This window comes from Nomascus leucogenys, chromosome 4 (assembly GCF_006542625.1).
Source record: "Nomascus leucogenys isolate Asia chromosome 4, Asia_NLE_v1, whole genome shotgun sequence".
In the NCBI taxonomy this organism is placed as follows: domain Eukaryota; kingdom Metazoa; phylum Chordata; class Mammalia; order Primates; family Hylobatidae; genus Nomascus; species Nomascus leucogenys.
The window spans coordinates 114,904,966-114,920,349 of record NC_044384.1 but is presented as its reverse complement, the minus strand read 5'-3'; the positions used below and the strand labels follow the sequence as shown (position 1 = coordinate 114,920,349).

The window sequence follows — 15,384 nt, the reverse complement described above, 5'->3', positions numbered from 1 at the left end:
AAAGTATAATTAAAAAAAAAAAAAAAAAAAAAAAAAAAAAAGGGGGCTGTGATATCCAATACTTATCTTGGGAGCAGGTTTTGCAGTTGCTGACATGACGAGCTATAATATGATATTTTATCACTGACACCCAAGCTGTGATGCCATCATTCATGGGGTCTCGAACATTGCTGACAATTTGAGGCCTGATAGCATTAAAGAGCTACCCAGGTTCTTCTATCAGGGTATAGCAGGGTGGTATAGTAGATAATCTCCTGAAATTAAGAGTCTTGGACAGGTTCCACCAATTACCCTTATTATCACCTTTTTTGAAGAGCCCTGAAAATTACACTTTATGGACTGCCAGTTTAATTCATGAACAAAGCTCTTAAATGCTGCTAAAAATACATGGCCAAGTGCACTGGCTTATGCCTGTAATCCCAGCACTTTGGGAGGCCAACGTAAGTGGATTGCTTGAGCCCAGGAGTTCAAAACCAGCCTGAGCAACATAGAAAGACACCATCTCCACAAAAATAGAAATAAAAAATTAGCCAAGCACGGTGGTGCATAGCTGCAGCCCTAGCTCTTCAGGAAGCTGAAGCAGAAGGGTAACTTGAGCCCAGGTGGTTGAGGCTGTAGTGAGCTATGAACACACCACTACACTCCAGCCTGAATGACAGAGCTAGACACTATCTATCTATCTAAATTAATTAATGAAAATAGAATATGAACTGGAGAACCCTATTATAATCAGCACTGTTGTCATTATTATCATACACTGCTCTGTGAATTAACATAGACCATGTGTCACATCAACCTTCTGGCCAAGCGGGTATGTACATGTGTGTGATACACTTATACATGCAAATAACCTCCCACACACACTCACAGTCACACACACACACATACATGCACATACACACACACACTTATACACATTCAAGTACACATTCATGCACACATACGCGAGCACACACATAGTTAGCCAAAGCTTGATAACCCACACTTAGTTTTGATGAAATTAAATCCTGCCTTCAACACTTACAATGTAACCAGTCGCATTATCCTCACTGCTTTTGGGCTCAGCAATCTGCAAAACAGAGTCTTGGAGTCATCACTTATTCACACCAAGGCACCTTTTTTAAGCTGATAAAAACTTTTCAATCAACCATGACTTTCATGACTTTGCTGAGTTGATATTTTATGTAAATAATCAGCAGATATAAATGACTTCAAGTAAACATAAACTCCTAAAACATCTTAGGGACACTGAAACAAAGGATTGAGAGTAAATAAAAGATTTAAAGGTTTAAATGCATATTTTAGCAATCATACAATGCCTGTTCCAAAGAATTCATTTTGACTTTCCAGATCTAAGTCATTTTCATTTTTATTAGTTCTCCTCAAACAGATTTATATGATAATGGCCATTTTTCATAAGGGTAGAAAAAAGAAGGAAAAAAAAAGACTATAAGCCAAGAGAGGAAAAGAAGGAACTGCTCTTTCAATATTATTAAATCCTAAAAGAAATACAAATTAATTACTACTTCAATGTGTGTCAGAACACCTAAATTTGGGGGGCTTCAAAGAAAAACCTATCTTTTTTTGTAACTCCAAGTGCAAATCTAGATTCATGAATGGCCACTCCTGGAAGCAGCAAGTCTCAGATTCTCCATGGGCAAGTCTGAATGAAGGCAAGCAACCATTTCTGTCATTAGTTAGTATTTGCCAGAATCTCTGGAGATGGGATGGCCTGAATTCATCTCTTTGGGGTATTTTCAAAGCACTACTTTAATTTAACTCTTGTATGCTATTTCCAGGATTTACTTCATCTATTCACCTCTCATCACATGATAGCCAAGCATCTGCTCTTTTCTGGGAGAACCATTCACAGGTCCTGTTCTCAAAGAGCTCAGGCAGTCATGGGCCAGGGGACCAGCAGAAGAGTAGAACAGAAGTTACAATCCAGTGTGCAGGGCTGTGGGTGTAAGGTATTCCAGGTAACTTACAGCAGCCTCAAAGGGACATGAAAGAAGCCGAGATTCCAGAAGGAAGAGGGGTCATGGGTGGCTGGGAAGCCTGGTTAGTGAGCAGTCACTCTCTCTCCAGTGAGGAAAGCATAAGGGAATAATGGGGTTAAACTTCAGAACCAGATCATTATTTTAAGAGGTGCCAAATCAGCGGCAAATGCAAGCCCCATTACAAGAAGATGTGGTGAAAATTCATGGCAGAGGCAGGCGCATATTTAGATAACTACATTAATTCCAGTCTTGATTCTGAAAGACTGCCTTAAAACTTGGTCATGCTTAGTGAATGGACACTTGGCTGTTAAGTTCATATTCCAGTGAGACAATGTATGGTTCTTTTTTCTCTTTCTGGAGGTGAGGTAGGAGAACCAAGCCCAATAATTCACAGGTAGAAAATGGAAGCTTAGGACTAGAACCCTTGGAGGTGACTCCCAGTCCACTGATCTTTCTCCTCCACCAAACTTTCGATCCTAGGTTCATTGTTCTAAGTTTTCTCTCTGATAAAGCTGACAATTCTATTTTAATCAGCAAGAGTAGGTAACACTTTACTTTATCCCTTTTTGGCCACTCACATCACTTCTTTCAAGTGCATTAGGTTTGTTAAGTATGGTTGCTAAGACCAGGAAGTTTGTGATCTATAGAGCGTGTTCCTGAGAAGTCACTCCTGTTAAACGATAATTTTTTAAATTTAAGATAAAAACATGACTCTCATGCAATATAAATTGAACACATGTCAGAATTTTTACATGGCTCATTAATTAATGAGAGAACCAGTAAGATGCTCCACCTGGTTCAAAGGAGAACTCAATACATCACATATACATAGGCAATGAGGAATGCTGACAGGAATTTATAAATAGATGCAAAACCAGTCTGTAGTCACAGGATAAAGGGTAATAACTGACTATATTCCACCAGGCAAAATTCACTTGCATTTCTTTGGACAAAAATCATTTGCATTAATATCAGTTTTCTACAACTTGCTTGAGATGTAAAATAGCTCAAAGGCATTGACAAAGGGGAGGTAATCTGAAAGGATATGCCAGACAGGACATCCAGATCGGTCATGTTTTTTGCCCATTTCAAAGTCTTTCATAATTTTTCCTAGCATCCTCTTGAGTTCTTTTAATAAATCTCAGAGGTTACCCAAGCAAGTAGTATTTCACAGAGGAGAAAACTTGAGTTAGAATGGTTAAGTCACTTGTTACAAGCCATAAGAATCCCCTAAAAAATATTATTAAAATAGAGATTCCTGGGCTTCACCTTGACCTAGAGAGTCAAATCCTACTTGGAAATCTGTATGGTTAAGTGTCCTCCTGGATTCTGATTATCTGCACTATCTGAGAACAACTGTGACTTATCCAAAGATAGGCAGTGGGCCAGTGGTGGACTCAAAAACCAGAACAGAGGTTTCCCGATTCTGTCAATGCTCCGTGCACAGGTCTGCATTGGCTTTCTGATCTGCGACTAGTGTACATTCTAATGTCCTTCACCCTGCAAAGTTTCAAGGCAGAGTAAGACAGAATAAGACTCCCCTGGTGTCTCGTTACTATTCTCTAAGTACATTACTGCTTGGCAAATGCATCAACTTAATTAAAACTAAATGTAATTCTAATGCACCAATTTGATTTAAAAATAATCTTCACAGTCACCAGGACATCAAAATGCAATTAAGGCTATTTGAGGAAAGTCTCTGATGCATATTATGCTCTGATGCTGCACTATGTCAAGAAACCCAGATCTTCCCAAATGTCACTAATGTGTTTAGCAGCCTCCCTCTCACTCAAATGCCTCTCTCAATTAGGTTCTGGAGAGCGTGATCCATGACAGTTCAAGAACATTTACCAAATTCCTTCCAAATTGCCCTTCAGTTGAATGCTTCTCTGAGCTGGTCTATGGACTTGGGAAAGTGCAGGCAGTCTTGTGGATATCAGGCTTAAGACAAAATCAAAATGCAAATTCAGGAGTTCCTTATTACATACCCATGTGCCAAGACTATAAAAGATTCTGGACCAAGGTAATGTAAATTGGGAAATAAGTCTGGTGAAAAATTAAGTCATAGATCTAAGATTAATGGAGCCATTTGGCTGGCTCCTTTCTCTGCCCCCTTCAGCTTGGTTTTTCAAGGGTATCTATTTTTTCTGAGTGACTGGTTGCTATAAACTTGATTTAAGGTTCGTTTTGCCTAATGAATGAGAAAGGGCAAGAAATATTAAAGAGGCTCAAAATAACTATATAGTAAAGTAGGCAGTTCTGATGAATTTTGACACGGCATGGGTGGTGCAAGAGGCAGCTTGATTTAGTGGAGTTAATCATAGATTCAAACCTTGCCTGTAAATGGTGAAATCTCTCTTAGCCTGCCTACTTGTATGAAAATGCAACTGTTCATGACAACATTTAGTGAACATTGCCATCACCCTCTAGGCTCAACCCTGCCAACATCTCCATTACAATCAGCCACCTGGGTAATAGAACACTAGGTCCAGCCCCTGGGCCCTGATACACCTTTGTGGTCACTATGTGGAGTGGACAAGGAAGGGGAAGAGGGACAGTATGAAGAGAGGGAGAAGGTTTGCCATAGCTCCGAATCACACCAAATGTTAGCATCTGAAACCACTGAAGTCAAGGCTATTTCATTAACCAACCATCCCTGCCAAAAACCTAAGAGACATAAACGTAAAAGGCAATGATGAGAATAAATCTTCTAATTTACAAGTGAAAAAATACAGGTTTACATGAAAATTAGCAATTTTAAGCCCTACCGTATATCAATCACAGTGATAAAGACTTAACTTTGAGGCCAGGCATGGTGGCTCATGTCTGTAAGCCCAACATTTTGGGATGCTGAGGCAGGAGGATCATTTGAGGCCAAGAGTTAGAAACCAGCCTGGGCAACATCGTGAGATCCTATCAAAAATTTTAAAAGTTAGCTGGGAGTGGTGTCATGTACCTGTAGTCCCAGACACTTGGGAGGCTGAGGCAGGAGGATTGCTCAAGCCCAGGAGGTAGAGGCTGCAGTGACCCATGATTGCACCATTGCACTCCAACCTGGACAACAGAGTGAGACTGTCTTTAAAAAAAAGAAAAAAAAAGATTTAACTTTGCAAGTAAATGTAGCTCACAATAATTTATCATGCATAATATATAAGTATATAAATATAATTGAGATAGCCAATCCTCAAAGAGACATGTATTTGGGATTTTTGTTTGGGGTCAATTCTATATTTGTTTGTCATCTCCCCACCACCCTAGCATTTGCTTCTCCCTCAGGGATGACCCTTACTTTAAACAGTTTACTGTCTTTATCCTTTGAAATTACTGACATCTTGAGGGCAGTAACTATGTCTTTACAATAATAGCCACCATCTAATGGGGGCTTATCTAAATATGCATTACAAATATTTTGTCATTTAGTCCTCAAAAAATATTGATGGGGTAAGTGCTATTATCCTAACCTTACAGATAAGAAAACCCAGGCTTAGATAGTTTTTTCATTTTTGTATCCCCCAATGCACACCCAATACCTGAAATTTTATAAACATTTAGAAAATACTTGAATGTCATATAGTTTTCCTAGGATAAATGGGCAGAAACGGAGGAGTGAGACAAGACTCCTTTTCTTTGAATTTTAAAACATTCAGAAAGCAAAGGCCCTAGGGCATTCTGCTTTGACCATGTGCTTCCCAAAGTAGGGCCAATCCGAGGTCTCAGTTGTCTCAGATAGTAGAGAAAGTGTTTCTCTCAGAAGCAGTGTCCTCATCTGGAAGGTGTCATGTCTCTTCTCCTAGGAATTTGTGCTCTACTTGGGGATTGGAGAGAGGCTGGGCTGGGCGGGGGATGCTCAGGACATCTCATACTCCTTCCTCCGAGAGCCCACCCTGGAAAATCAAACCCTCTTTCTAACATCTTGCAGAATAGATCCATGTAGCTGGCCAAGCTCAGCTCGTATCATTCATACCCTCTGTGTACACTGAGTCCCTGCAGACAGTTTACCTGGTGGTGGAAGAGATGGTTCCAATGCCCATATGAAAAACTGAAAAATAAGAGAGACAGAAGGACTGCTGAGAATGGACCCAGAAAGCAACCATTTGTTCTCATGCACATGTGTGCAAGTATACACACACTCAAAATTAAACCCTGTCCTCCTCACTGGTAAGCCATGATTCTGTAGTTGCTTTTGTTATTTTACTCTAATTCTTGTGAGCCCACAGCCCTTTCACCATTTCAAGAGTTCCTATAAATCATTATATAACCAACTTGCAAATCTTCCTCTGCGCCTATGGCAAATTTTACTGAGCAAACAAAAGCGAAAGGCCAGCTGTGATGCTCTGACCTCTTTTCACTAAAGGAAACTGATGCTTCAATTGTTTATGAATTGCATTATACTTTACATCATGGTATACAATTGTGGATTACAATATAAGCAAAACCTTTACCTGAATGTACAATGCTCTGATTGAACTAAGCAAAGGAAATGTCTTTTAAGTAATTAGGGACCCATCAAGTTGGTCCCAAGAATTTGGAAATAGAGTTAAATTGTAAAATCTAGATGTAATGGATCAAGAACATAAAGTCTCTTAAAAGCAGGAGAATAACTATTAAGCCAGAGAAGGACTTTTCTCAAATGTGCCTGTAGTGTGATAACCTGAATGAAGAATTATTCCATGGAAAGGGCCTGACAGCCACAGAAGCATGAAACAACTGAGGGCAGAGTCATGGATTAGCCAAGTCTAACCTGGGGAAAGGAGAATTTTAAGCATTAGGCCACCATTCCTCTGGGACCAGTGGCCAGGCTCTCCCTAAATTGAGCCAGTTGGCAGAATGTTTTCATTTGTTTCTTTGAGGACATCGCACAGCACAGCAACACCATGGCAAGAGAAGAGAACTAAATTAAGAAAGGGTTCAGAAGAAAACTCACAGTTGAGAGTGAAGGGCTGCCACTAAGGGCAACACAGAAGGTTGCTGTGGGAGTCAGGGTAACAGCAAGCTGGAGCTACAGTAGGCAGATTATGTATGGCAGGCTGTGGGGTAGGCTAGGTTTCCAGGGGCTCCCTGTAGATTGATTAATTTGAATAATTTTCACAGGTTCCAGGGCACAGGGGATGTCCCATATTATCTAGTACCTGGCTCTAGAGTGGGACATTAGGGGTGGTACAGAGTGGCCCAGAGTACAAGAGCCCTCATCAACGAGTTGTTGGGGTGGGGACTCAATCAGCTGCTTAAGAAGGGGAACTGACCAGCCTCTAGCTAGAGCCTCAAAACTGGGTCAAGACTAATTTTTAAAAAATAATAATAAGCAGGCCGGGCGCGGTGGCTCACGCCTGTAATCCCAGCACTTTGGGAGGCTGAGGCAGGCAGATCATGAGGTCAAGAGTTCAAGACCAGCCTGGCCAACATGGTGAAACCCTGTCTCTACTAAAAATACAAAAATCAGCCAGGCATGGTAGCGGGTGCCTTTAATCCCAGCTACTTAGGAGGCTGAGGCAGGAGAATCACTTGAACCTGGAAGGCAGAGGTTGCAGTGAGCCGAGATAGCACCACTGCACTCCAGCCTGGGTAACAGAGTGAAACGCCATCTCAAAAAATAAATAAATAAATAAAATATATGTATATAAAAAATAATAACCTATGTTACACAGAGTGGTTTTATCTTGCATGCCTACTCAGATCCACCACCTAGAGCCCAGTGTTGAAAATGATTCTAAATCAGAAGGCAGGCTCTGTGGGAAAGAGTACTGAGATTGTTGGGTGATGCCTGGAAGGGTATGGGGGCAGTAAAAAATCCCACAAGCCACAGATTTGCTGGCCTAGATGTTAGAGTTACTACCTTGGATTCAAGGGCTACCCTCGAGCAAGATCCTCTCTATAGTGAAAAAGAGGCATTAGCTATCTCTGCCAGGTAGAGTATTTGACTAATCTCTATGCAGCCATAAAAAATGATGAGTTCATGTCCTTTGTAGGGACATGGATGAAACTGGAAACCATCATTCTCAGCAAACTATCGCAAGGACAAAAAACCAAACACCACATGTTCTCACTCATAGGTGGGAATTGAACAATGAGAACACATGGACACAGGAAGGGGAACGTCACACTCCGGGGCCTGTTGTGGGGTGGGGGGAGGGAGGAGGGATAGCATGAGGAGATATACCTAATGCTAAATGACGAGTTAATGGGTGCAGCACACCAACATGGCACATGTATACATATGTAACAAACCTTCACATTGTGCACATGTACCCTAAAACTTAAAGTATAATAAAATAAAATAAAATAAAATATAAAACAAAATATAAAATAAAATAAAATAAAATAAAATAAAATAAAATAAAAATAAAATTTAAAAAAGAGGAGTCTACTGGTCCTTTTTGGCTACATCTTCTAATTTCCCTCATAGTCCTTAAGCCAATTTACAATTATATACTTAATAATTATACATATATGATATGTTTATTATTAGTATCTATTTATTAAATGTTTTATCTATTTACTTGTTTATTATCTATCTTTCTCACTAGACTATTAGCTCTAGTGAGGATTTTATTCACCAAAGTAAACCCAGTGCCTAGTAAGATGACACTCTTTCAGAGCCCACATTCTATATTTGTTGAATGAGTGGGTAAACAAAAACCAAGGAAATAATAAATGGATAAATAAATCACTCACCAAGCAATTTTCTGATCCTGGTGGAGCTCTTTTTTAGGAAAGGACAGAACCCTCATCACACTTCCAGAAGTATGTCTGGTATTTCTCATAAGATTATAGCCTGTTATCCCAGTGAGTGCCTTATTCTAATGTGTAATTCAGTTAACGAGGGTCAAGTGCTGGGGACTGTCCATCTCTAGGCACAGCCAAGAGTGAGTCTCTCAGTAGACTATAAAAATAGAGGTCGGATTCAGGCAGCACCCTCTTTCACCCTTAAGGAAAGGTACCTCCCACAGTTTGCCTCTTTCACTCTTAGGGAAAGGTACCTCCCCCAGCTTTATTCCCTATTTACAGTTTCTACCAGAGCAGCAGCAAAGTCATTGTGTTTGATACTAACTCATGGTTTCTTAGGTTACTGGTTTCAATAAAAACTGCTGGGGCTTAGAAGATTTTTCTACATTGACTTTCATCCTTGCTGCTTAATTAAATCCCTGACCTGGGAAAGAGTGATTTTCAGCCACCTCGCTTTCTGTGGCATCAGCATGAAACTGTGACTGTTGAAATGCCAAAATGCCAGTTGTGCTTCATGCTCCAGGTGTGACAAGCCTGTTATATTTGGAATCCCTGATGAAGATAGATATTAACTGAGAATTGAAAATGACAGCAAAGGAGATTGGATCAGAATATCAAAATGAATATGCAAATCTACTTTTGCTCCAATTCCTAAACGTGTCAGAAAACACTTTTTTTTTAACACATCTATAACAGTACTAGGAAACAAGAACGCATGCTAAGAGAGAACCAGAAATCTTGGGAATTTCCTCGCAGACTACAGCAAATGCAGTTGAATTGTGAACAATGAAGATGACCAGAGACCAAAGAATACTCAGGAAAAAACAGCTATAGAAGGGGGGAGCACATTTAAAGAGACACGGAATGCACAGGACTTCACTGAAAAGCGTGAGAGTCTGCAGTAGATTGATTGCATTAATGGCCCTAATTATTCACCCCTCCCTGTATTCATGCCCCTGTCATGGGACTTTGCAGTTCCTCTCAAAACAGAGGTGGAGCCTGTTACCCTATCCCTTGAGTCTGAACTGGCCTTGAGACTTGCTTTGGCCAATGAAATGAAGCAAAGTGACAATGTGTCAGTTCTGGATCTAAGCCTTAGAGGCGTCATGTGCTTTGCATGTTTCCTTGCACTGCTCCTGAACTTTGATCATTGCTATGAAACTGACCTTCCAAGGAATGAGAAATGTGGAATAGGGCAAAGTCACCCCAGTCACCTCAGCAAAAGCCAGCCAACACCCAGGCCTGTGAGTGAGCCATTGGGGTTTTGTGGCTATTTATCACACAGCATTACTGTGACAATATATAACTGATACAGTCTCAACTGTATTCATAGCACTACATTACTAGTTATAATGATCAATTGGCAGCAATGATGTTGAACTCCAGAATTAAGCCAACATCTGTACTCTAAAGAAAAAGAACCCATGCCTAAGGAGGGCTCTTATGTGAGCATAGAAGCCTGGGAAATAAGAACTGTGTTGAGATAACTCTGGACCTTCAGACCTTCTAGAGGGCATCGAAAAAAGGAAAAGGCAGCTCTACTTAGGAGGAAAATAAACTGACCTTTTCCCTCACCAGTGGTAAGAAAATCCTCCTTGCTACAGCTATTAGGATAGGAGGAGGAGGCGGCACCATACTGCTTATCTGCTACACGTTCAAGTATCCAAAAGGGAGGAGATGCACCAATTGACACACGCTGCTCCCTTAAACAGAGCCTGTAAATAGCCCTTGCACTGGAAAGGGAGACCCATGGCAGACCACAGGTGTAGAATAGCGGAGAAGCCTGTCCACATCCACCTACCTCCATTTTCCATTTTCAGTCTTTCATAAAAAGAGATAACCAAGAAACATTAGATTTTAGAAAAAATACTTGAAAAAGAAGTAATAAGATAAAGGATAGGCCAACTAATTTCAGAGGAAACAAATATTCAGTAAAAGAAAGAAATATTGTCTTGAAAATATAATAATCTCTATACAATCCATTATAACATTGCATCCATGATGGAAAGCCACTTTCAGAACTCTTTCAGAAAAGAATAAGGAAATAATGAGAAAGAAAGAAAACTTTCAGAAATAATAAAGAACCCTTAAAATGTTTTCTGAAAACTTTTTCTAAAACAATTCTCAGCCCAAATACAAAATAAATGATCAGGAAAACAAAATTGAGAAAAAAATTTAAGAACATAGCAGAAAATAAGACTGTAAATGTGTAAGAAAGACAAAAAACATGAGGATGGATTCAGAAGGTCCAGTGTGTGTTGACTAGAAGTTCCAGAAGGAAAGAAGAGAGAACATCATAGATGGGAGAAAAACATGAAAGAAATAGTAGAGAAAATTTTCCCAGTGTGAAAAATAACAGCCTTCCAATTGTCACAGCTGTGTTGAATAGAAAGAATTAAACAACAAAAACACATTAGTCTTCAGCCAAACCCAAGTAATTCTTGATGAATGATGTGGAATGTAGACACACACACACACACGCACATGCACACATACACAAATCTAGTACAAAACTCCAATTACACCAGCATAAAAGATGGCAGACAGGAAAAATGGAGCTAAGCAAAAGAGTGCTAGGTTTTCAGAAGGTATTGGGAGGTGTAGATAATGATAAAGGTAATGACCAATTCTAGATGTCAATACTAAACAAAAAAAAATACATGAACATATCTATGTATAAATGTAAGTGTGTGGGAAGGAGTCTAGAAGGACACACAGGGGATGGGAGGTAGATCATGGGGCTGAGAAGAAGGTAGATTTGTATCTTGAAATTTTGGAGCTTCATGATCATTTATGTATCAAACTACAGGTAACAGTTATTTTTGGCCGGGCTCAATGACTCACACCTGTAATCCCAACACTTTGGGAAGCCGAGGCAGGCAGATCAGGAGGTCAGGAGATTGAGACCATACTGGCCAACATGGTGAAACCCCATCTCTACTAAAATCACAAAAATTAGCTGGGCATGGTGGCGGGTGCCTGTAATCCCAGCTACTCGGGACGCTGAGGCAGGAGAATAGCTTGAACCAGCGAGTCAGAGGTTGCAGTGAGCTAAGATCGCGCCACTGCACTCTAGCCTAGCAACAGAGCAAGACTCTGTTTTAAAAAAAAAAAAAAGAGTTATTTTTAAAATACAGCATAAAATCATGTTTGCCTTCAATGTGTAATACAGCTATTTTCTTGGTAGGAAGAACTGGTAAAAGTTATATTTACTTTATTTCTTTTAAGACAATTTGTGTAAATGAGAAATGATTACTCCTGACTTTAAAGTATCTTATTTTTCTTTTTTTTCCTTTACTTAACTCATTCATTCTTCATTTTAGGCCAGGAGACATAATTACTGTTTTAGAGGATTCCAATGAAGACTGGTGGAAAGTAAGTGTCCCTCTTTCTTTAAAAAAAAAAAAAAGAGAAAATCATTTGGTAACTATAATTACAATACATGCTACAATTGTGGATGCATGTCTCCTTTTTCCTTTCAGGGGAAAATTCAAGACAGAATTGGCTTCTTTCCAGCCAACTTTGTTCAGAGAGTACAACAAAATGAGAAGATTTTTAGATGTGTTAGAACCTTCATTGGGTGTAAGGAACAGGGGCAGATAACACTGAAAGAGAATCAGGTGAGTAAATCACACAAACACATTCCAGATATGAACCAAATAGGGTGTTATTTTAATAAACTTAATAATATGTATAAATCTGAATGAGTGGGGTCACATTCAAAGTATTCACTTTGAGAAAAGATATACTCACTCCAATGATGTCAGTGTTGTAGGAGCTAAACATGCAAACTAAAATTTTAGGAATCTCACTTGGTGATACCTGTTCATAAACGAAACGTCATAGTGGCGGGTGAGGACATCTCGTCCCCCATGATCTTCTCGGAGGACCACTGGTCTCTGATGTGGACAGCTTCTCTCATTCGGACTCTGAGTTAGTGTCCACCAATGGTGGGGTTAATTCTTCAGTGCTCTCTAATGAATACTTTGTTATTAGTTGTTGCTGTTAGGAACCTCTTGGGTTTTCTTATCTGGACTCCAAGTCTCTACCTATTCACTGAAGCCCATAACACCTTCATATCACTGCAAAAGACACAGACTAAATTTAGATAACCAGATACTATCTCAGGCTCATAAATGAACATCTCTGCATGTCTAATCTAGAGGTGCCTGTCACCATCTTGCTCCAGGGCCATGTTGAATGTAGAGTTCTCTTTGATGCTGTCAATTTTCCTGAGAAGTAAAATGTGAACCCCCACATTTGTATGTCTTTAAGCTCCACCATCTCATGGCTGGAATGTTGATAGAGACAAAGAAACACCATTCTCACACTTTAACTCTCTGGCCTACTCTTCCTGTCTTTGTCTTCCAGCAGAGAGAGGCCTTCCTACCCTCCCTTCTTCTCTGACTGCAGCTCCCCTCAGGTCATGTCCTGTGTCCTCACTACAGAGTAAAATGATATGCTTGGACTTACGGCGGGGCTTGGTGGCTCACGCCTGTAATCCCAGCACTTTGGGAGGCTGAGGAGGGCGGATCACGAGGTCAAGAGATGGAGACCATCCTGGCCAACATGGTGAAACCCCGTCTCTACTAAAAATACAAAAATTAGCTGGGCGTGGTGGCACACATCTGTAATCCCAGCTACTTAGGAGGCTGAGGCAGGAGAATCTCTTGAACCAGGGAGGCGGAGGCTGCAGTGAGCTGAGATCACGCCACTGCACTCCAGCAGTTTGTTCTTGATATATTAGTGGAGGTTTGTTCTTGATATATTAGTGGAGGTTTGTTCTTGATATATTAGTGGAGGATTTGGGGAATTAAAAATTTATTTCCTCTCCCAATAAAGTCTCACAGAGGACTTTAATTTTCAGCTTTGGAAGTCAAAAATCTTTCCTCTGTTTCTTTCTGCATTCTTGGTATAAGAATTTTATTATTTCCCAAGGTAATGAATGCCTGAAGTTGAAATTGATAAGGCTCGCCCTACAAGGAAGTTCACAATGAAAAAGGCATTAATAATTTTAATACATCTCTGTTCAATAGAGTTGCCAAAAACACATCTTGAATGCCTTTTTTAGGATTGCCTCAAAGATAGTTTCTAAGTCACACAAGAAAATCAGTCATTACCTTAAAATTATAGCTGATTTGTAGTTTTAAAAATTGTTTTGCCCCACTTAATCAACCATTGTATATTCCACATGTAGCTTTAACTGACTTTATCATTTTCAAACTAACAAATATATCCTCAAAGAATAATAATTTACCTTTTCTTTTCTTTTTTTGTTTTCTTTTTTTTTTTTTTTGAGATGGAGTTTCACTCTTATTGCCCAGGCTGGAGTGCAATGGCACAATCTTGGCTCACAGCAGCAACCTCCACCTCCCAGGTTCAAGCCATTCTCCTGCCTCAGCCTCCGGAGCAGCTGGGATTACAGGCATGAGCCACCACGCCTGGCTAATTTTTTTATATTTTTAGTACAGACAGGGTTTCTCCATGTTGGTCAGGCTGCTCTCGAACTCTGGACCTCAGGTGATCCACCTGCCTCGGCCTCCCAAAGTGCTGGGATTACAGGCGTGAGCCACCGTGCCTGGCCAATTTACCTTTTCTTTATGGCGATTCAAAAGAATCTTTAAAAGGAAAAATCTAAAGAAAAATGATAATATGGAGGACAGCTTTTTTAAAAAAATGTAACTCATCCTCCCTTTAAATTCAAGTAAATGAAAATCATTGAAAACAAGAGACCAATAATTCTTAATATTATTTTCCCTATATATTTTAACAAAGGTGGAGATGGAGTCATTGAAACTGGCACTTCCATAAATGCTGGGAGACATCAGTCCACTCATTTGGATACTGATTTGGTACCATGTATTTAGAGCCATGAAATTGCTCAACTTCATGAATACAGTAATTCCATTTTCTATAATGTATCCAAGAAAATAACCTAAAGTAAACAGGGGGAGACTTTATGCAAAAAGACAGTCATCAGAGTGATATTCATGATGGTGAGAATTAGGAACAATTGCACAAACAACGGAAGTGATTAACTCAATGACAATATTTTCCTTAATGGACAACGTTAGGACCCTAAGCAATTTTCATGGGGTTATGATAATATTATGGAATTGGAATGGTGGAATCCGAACCCAGATCCCAGTCACTGTTCTCCCAAGATAAACACAAAGGGAGAGATGCAGACGGGACCTGAAGCCCTGTTTTCATTCATGGAACCATAGTAAACCAGACAGAATACCAGATGTGATCTAGAGACCTAAGAGGCCTCACCACAGCCCACCCACCTTACCACCACCCACCATGGGCTGGTCTGAATCTGAGGATCTAATGGTACCAGACGCCCCATGGGAGAAAGGGAGCAGAAAGGACTGTGGCAAAACTGGCATAAGATGGCCTGATTCCCTCCCAGAAGGAACAAGACAGGAGGAAGCTTTAAGAGACAGTGAAAAACCCCTGGCACCTGTGGTGCAATGAGATCTTCTGCCTTTGGAGAAGTGAGGAGAGACCTAAGAGAGAGGGCAGATATCTTCAAATATTGTGTCACCATCTTAAATGATGGCTCCATAAACCATGAACAAATAAATATTAATGATATAATGGTAGTAAAAAATTTAATGGCTTTGTTCTCTTCCATTTAAATTACTTTCATAGTATA

The 15,384-nt window shown here is 40.0% G+C and overlaps 1 protein-coding gene across 2 annotated transcripts in view; it reads left to right on the top strand.

The window, feature by feature from the left end:
- Positions 1-15,384, top strand: part of STAC (SH3 and cysteine rich domain) — a 169,671-nt gene that overhangs the window by 138,025 nt on the left and 16,262 nt on the right. For both annotated transcript variants that reach the window (XM_003256840.3, XM_030812150.1), the window contains 2 exons: positions 12,047-12,098; positions 12,206-12,343. In XM_003256840.3, coding sequence (XP_003256888.1) covers positions 12,047-12,098; positions 12,206-12,343 — 190 coding nt within the window. The remainder of the gene's footprint in view (positions 1-12,046; positions 12,099-12,205; positions 12,344-15,384) is intronic.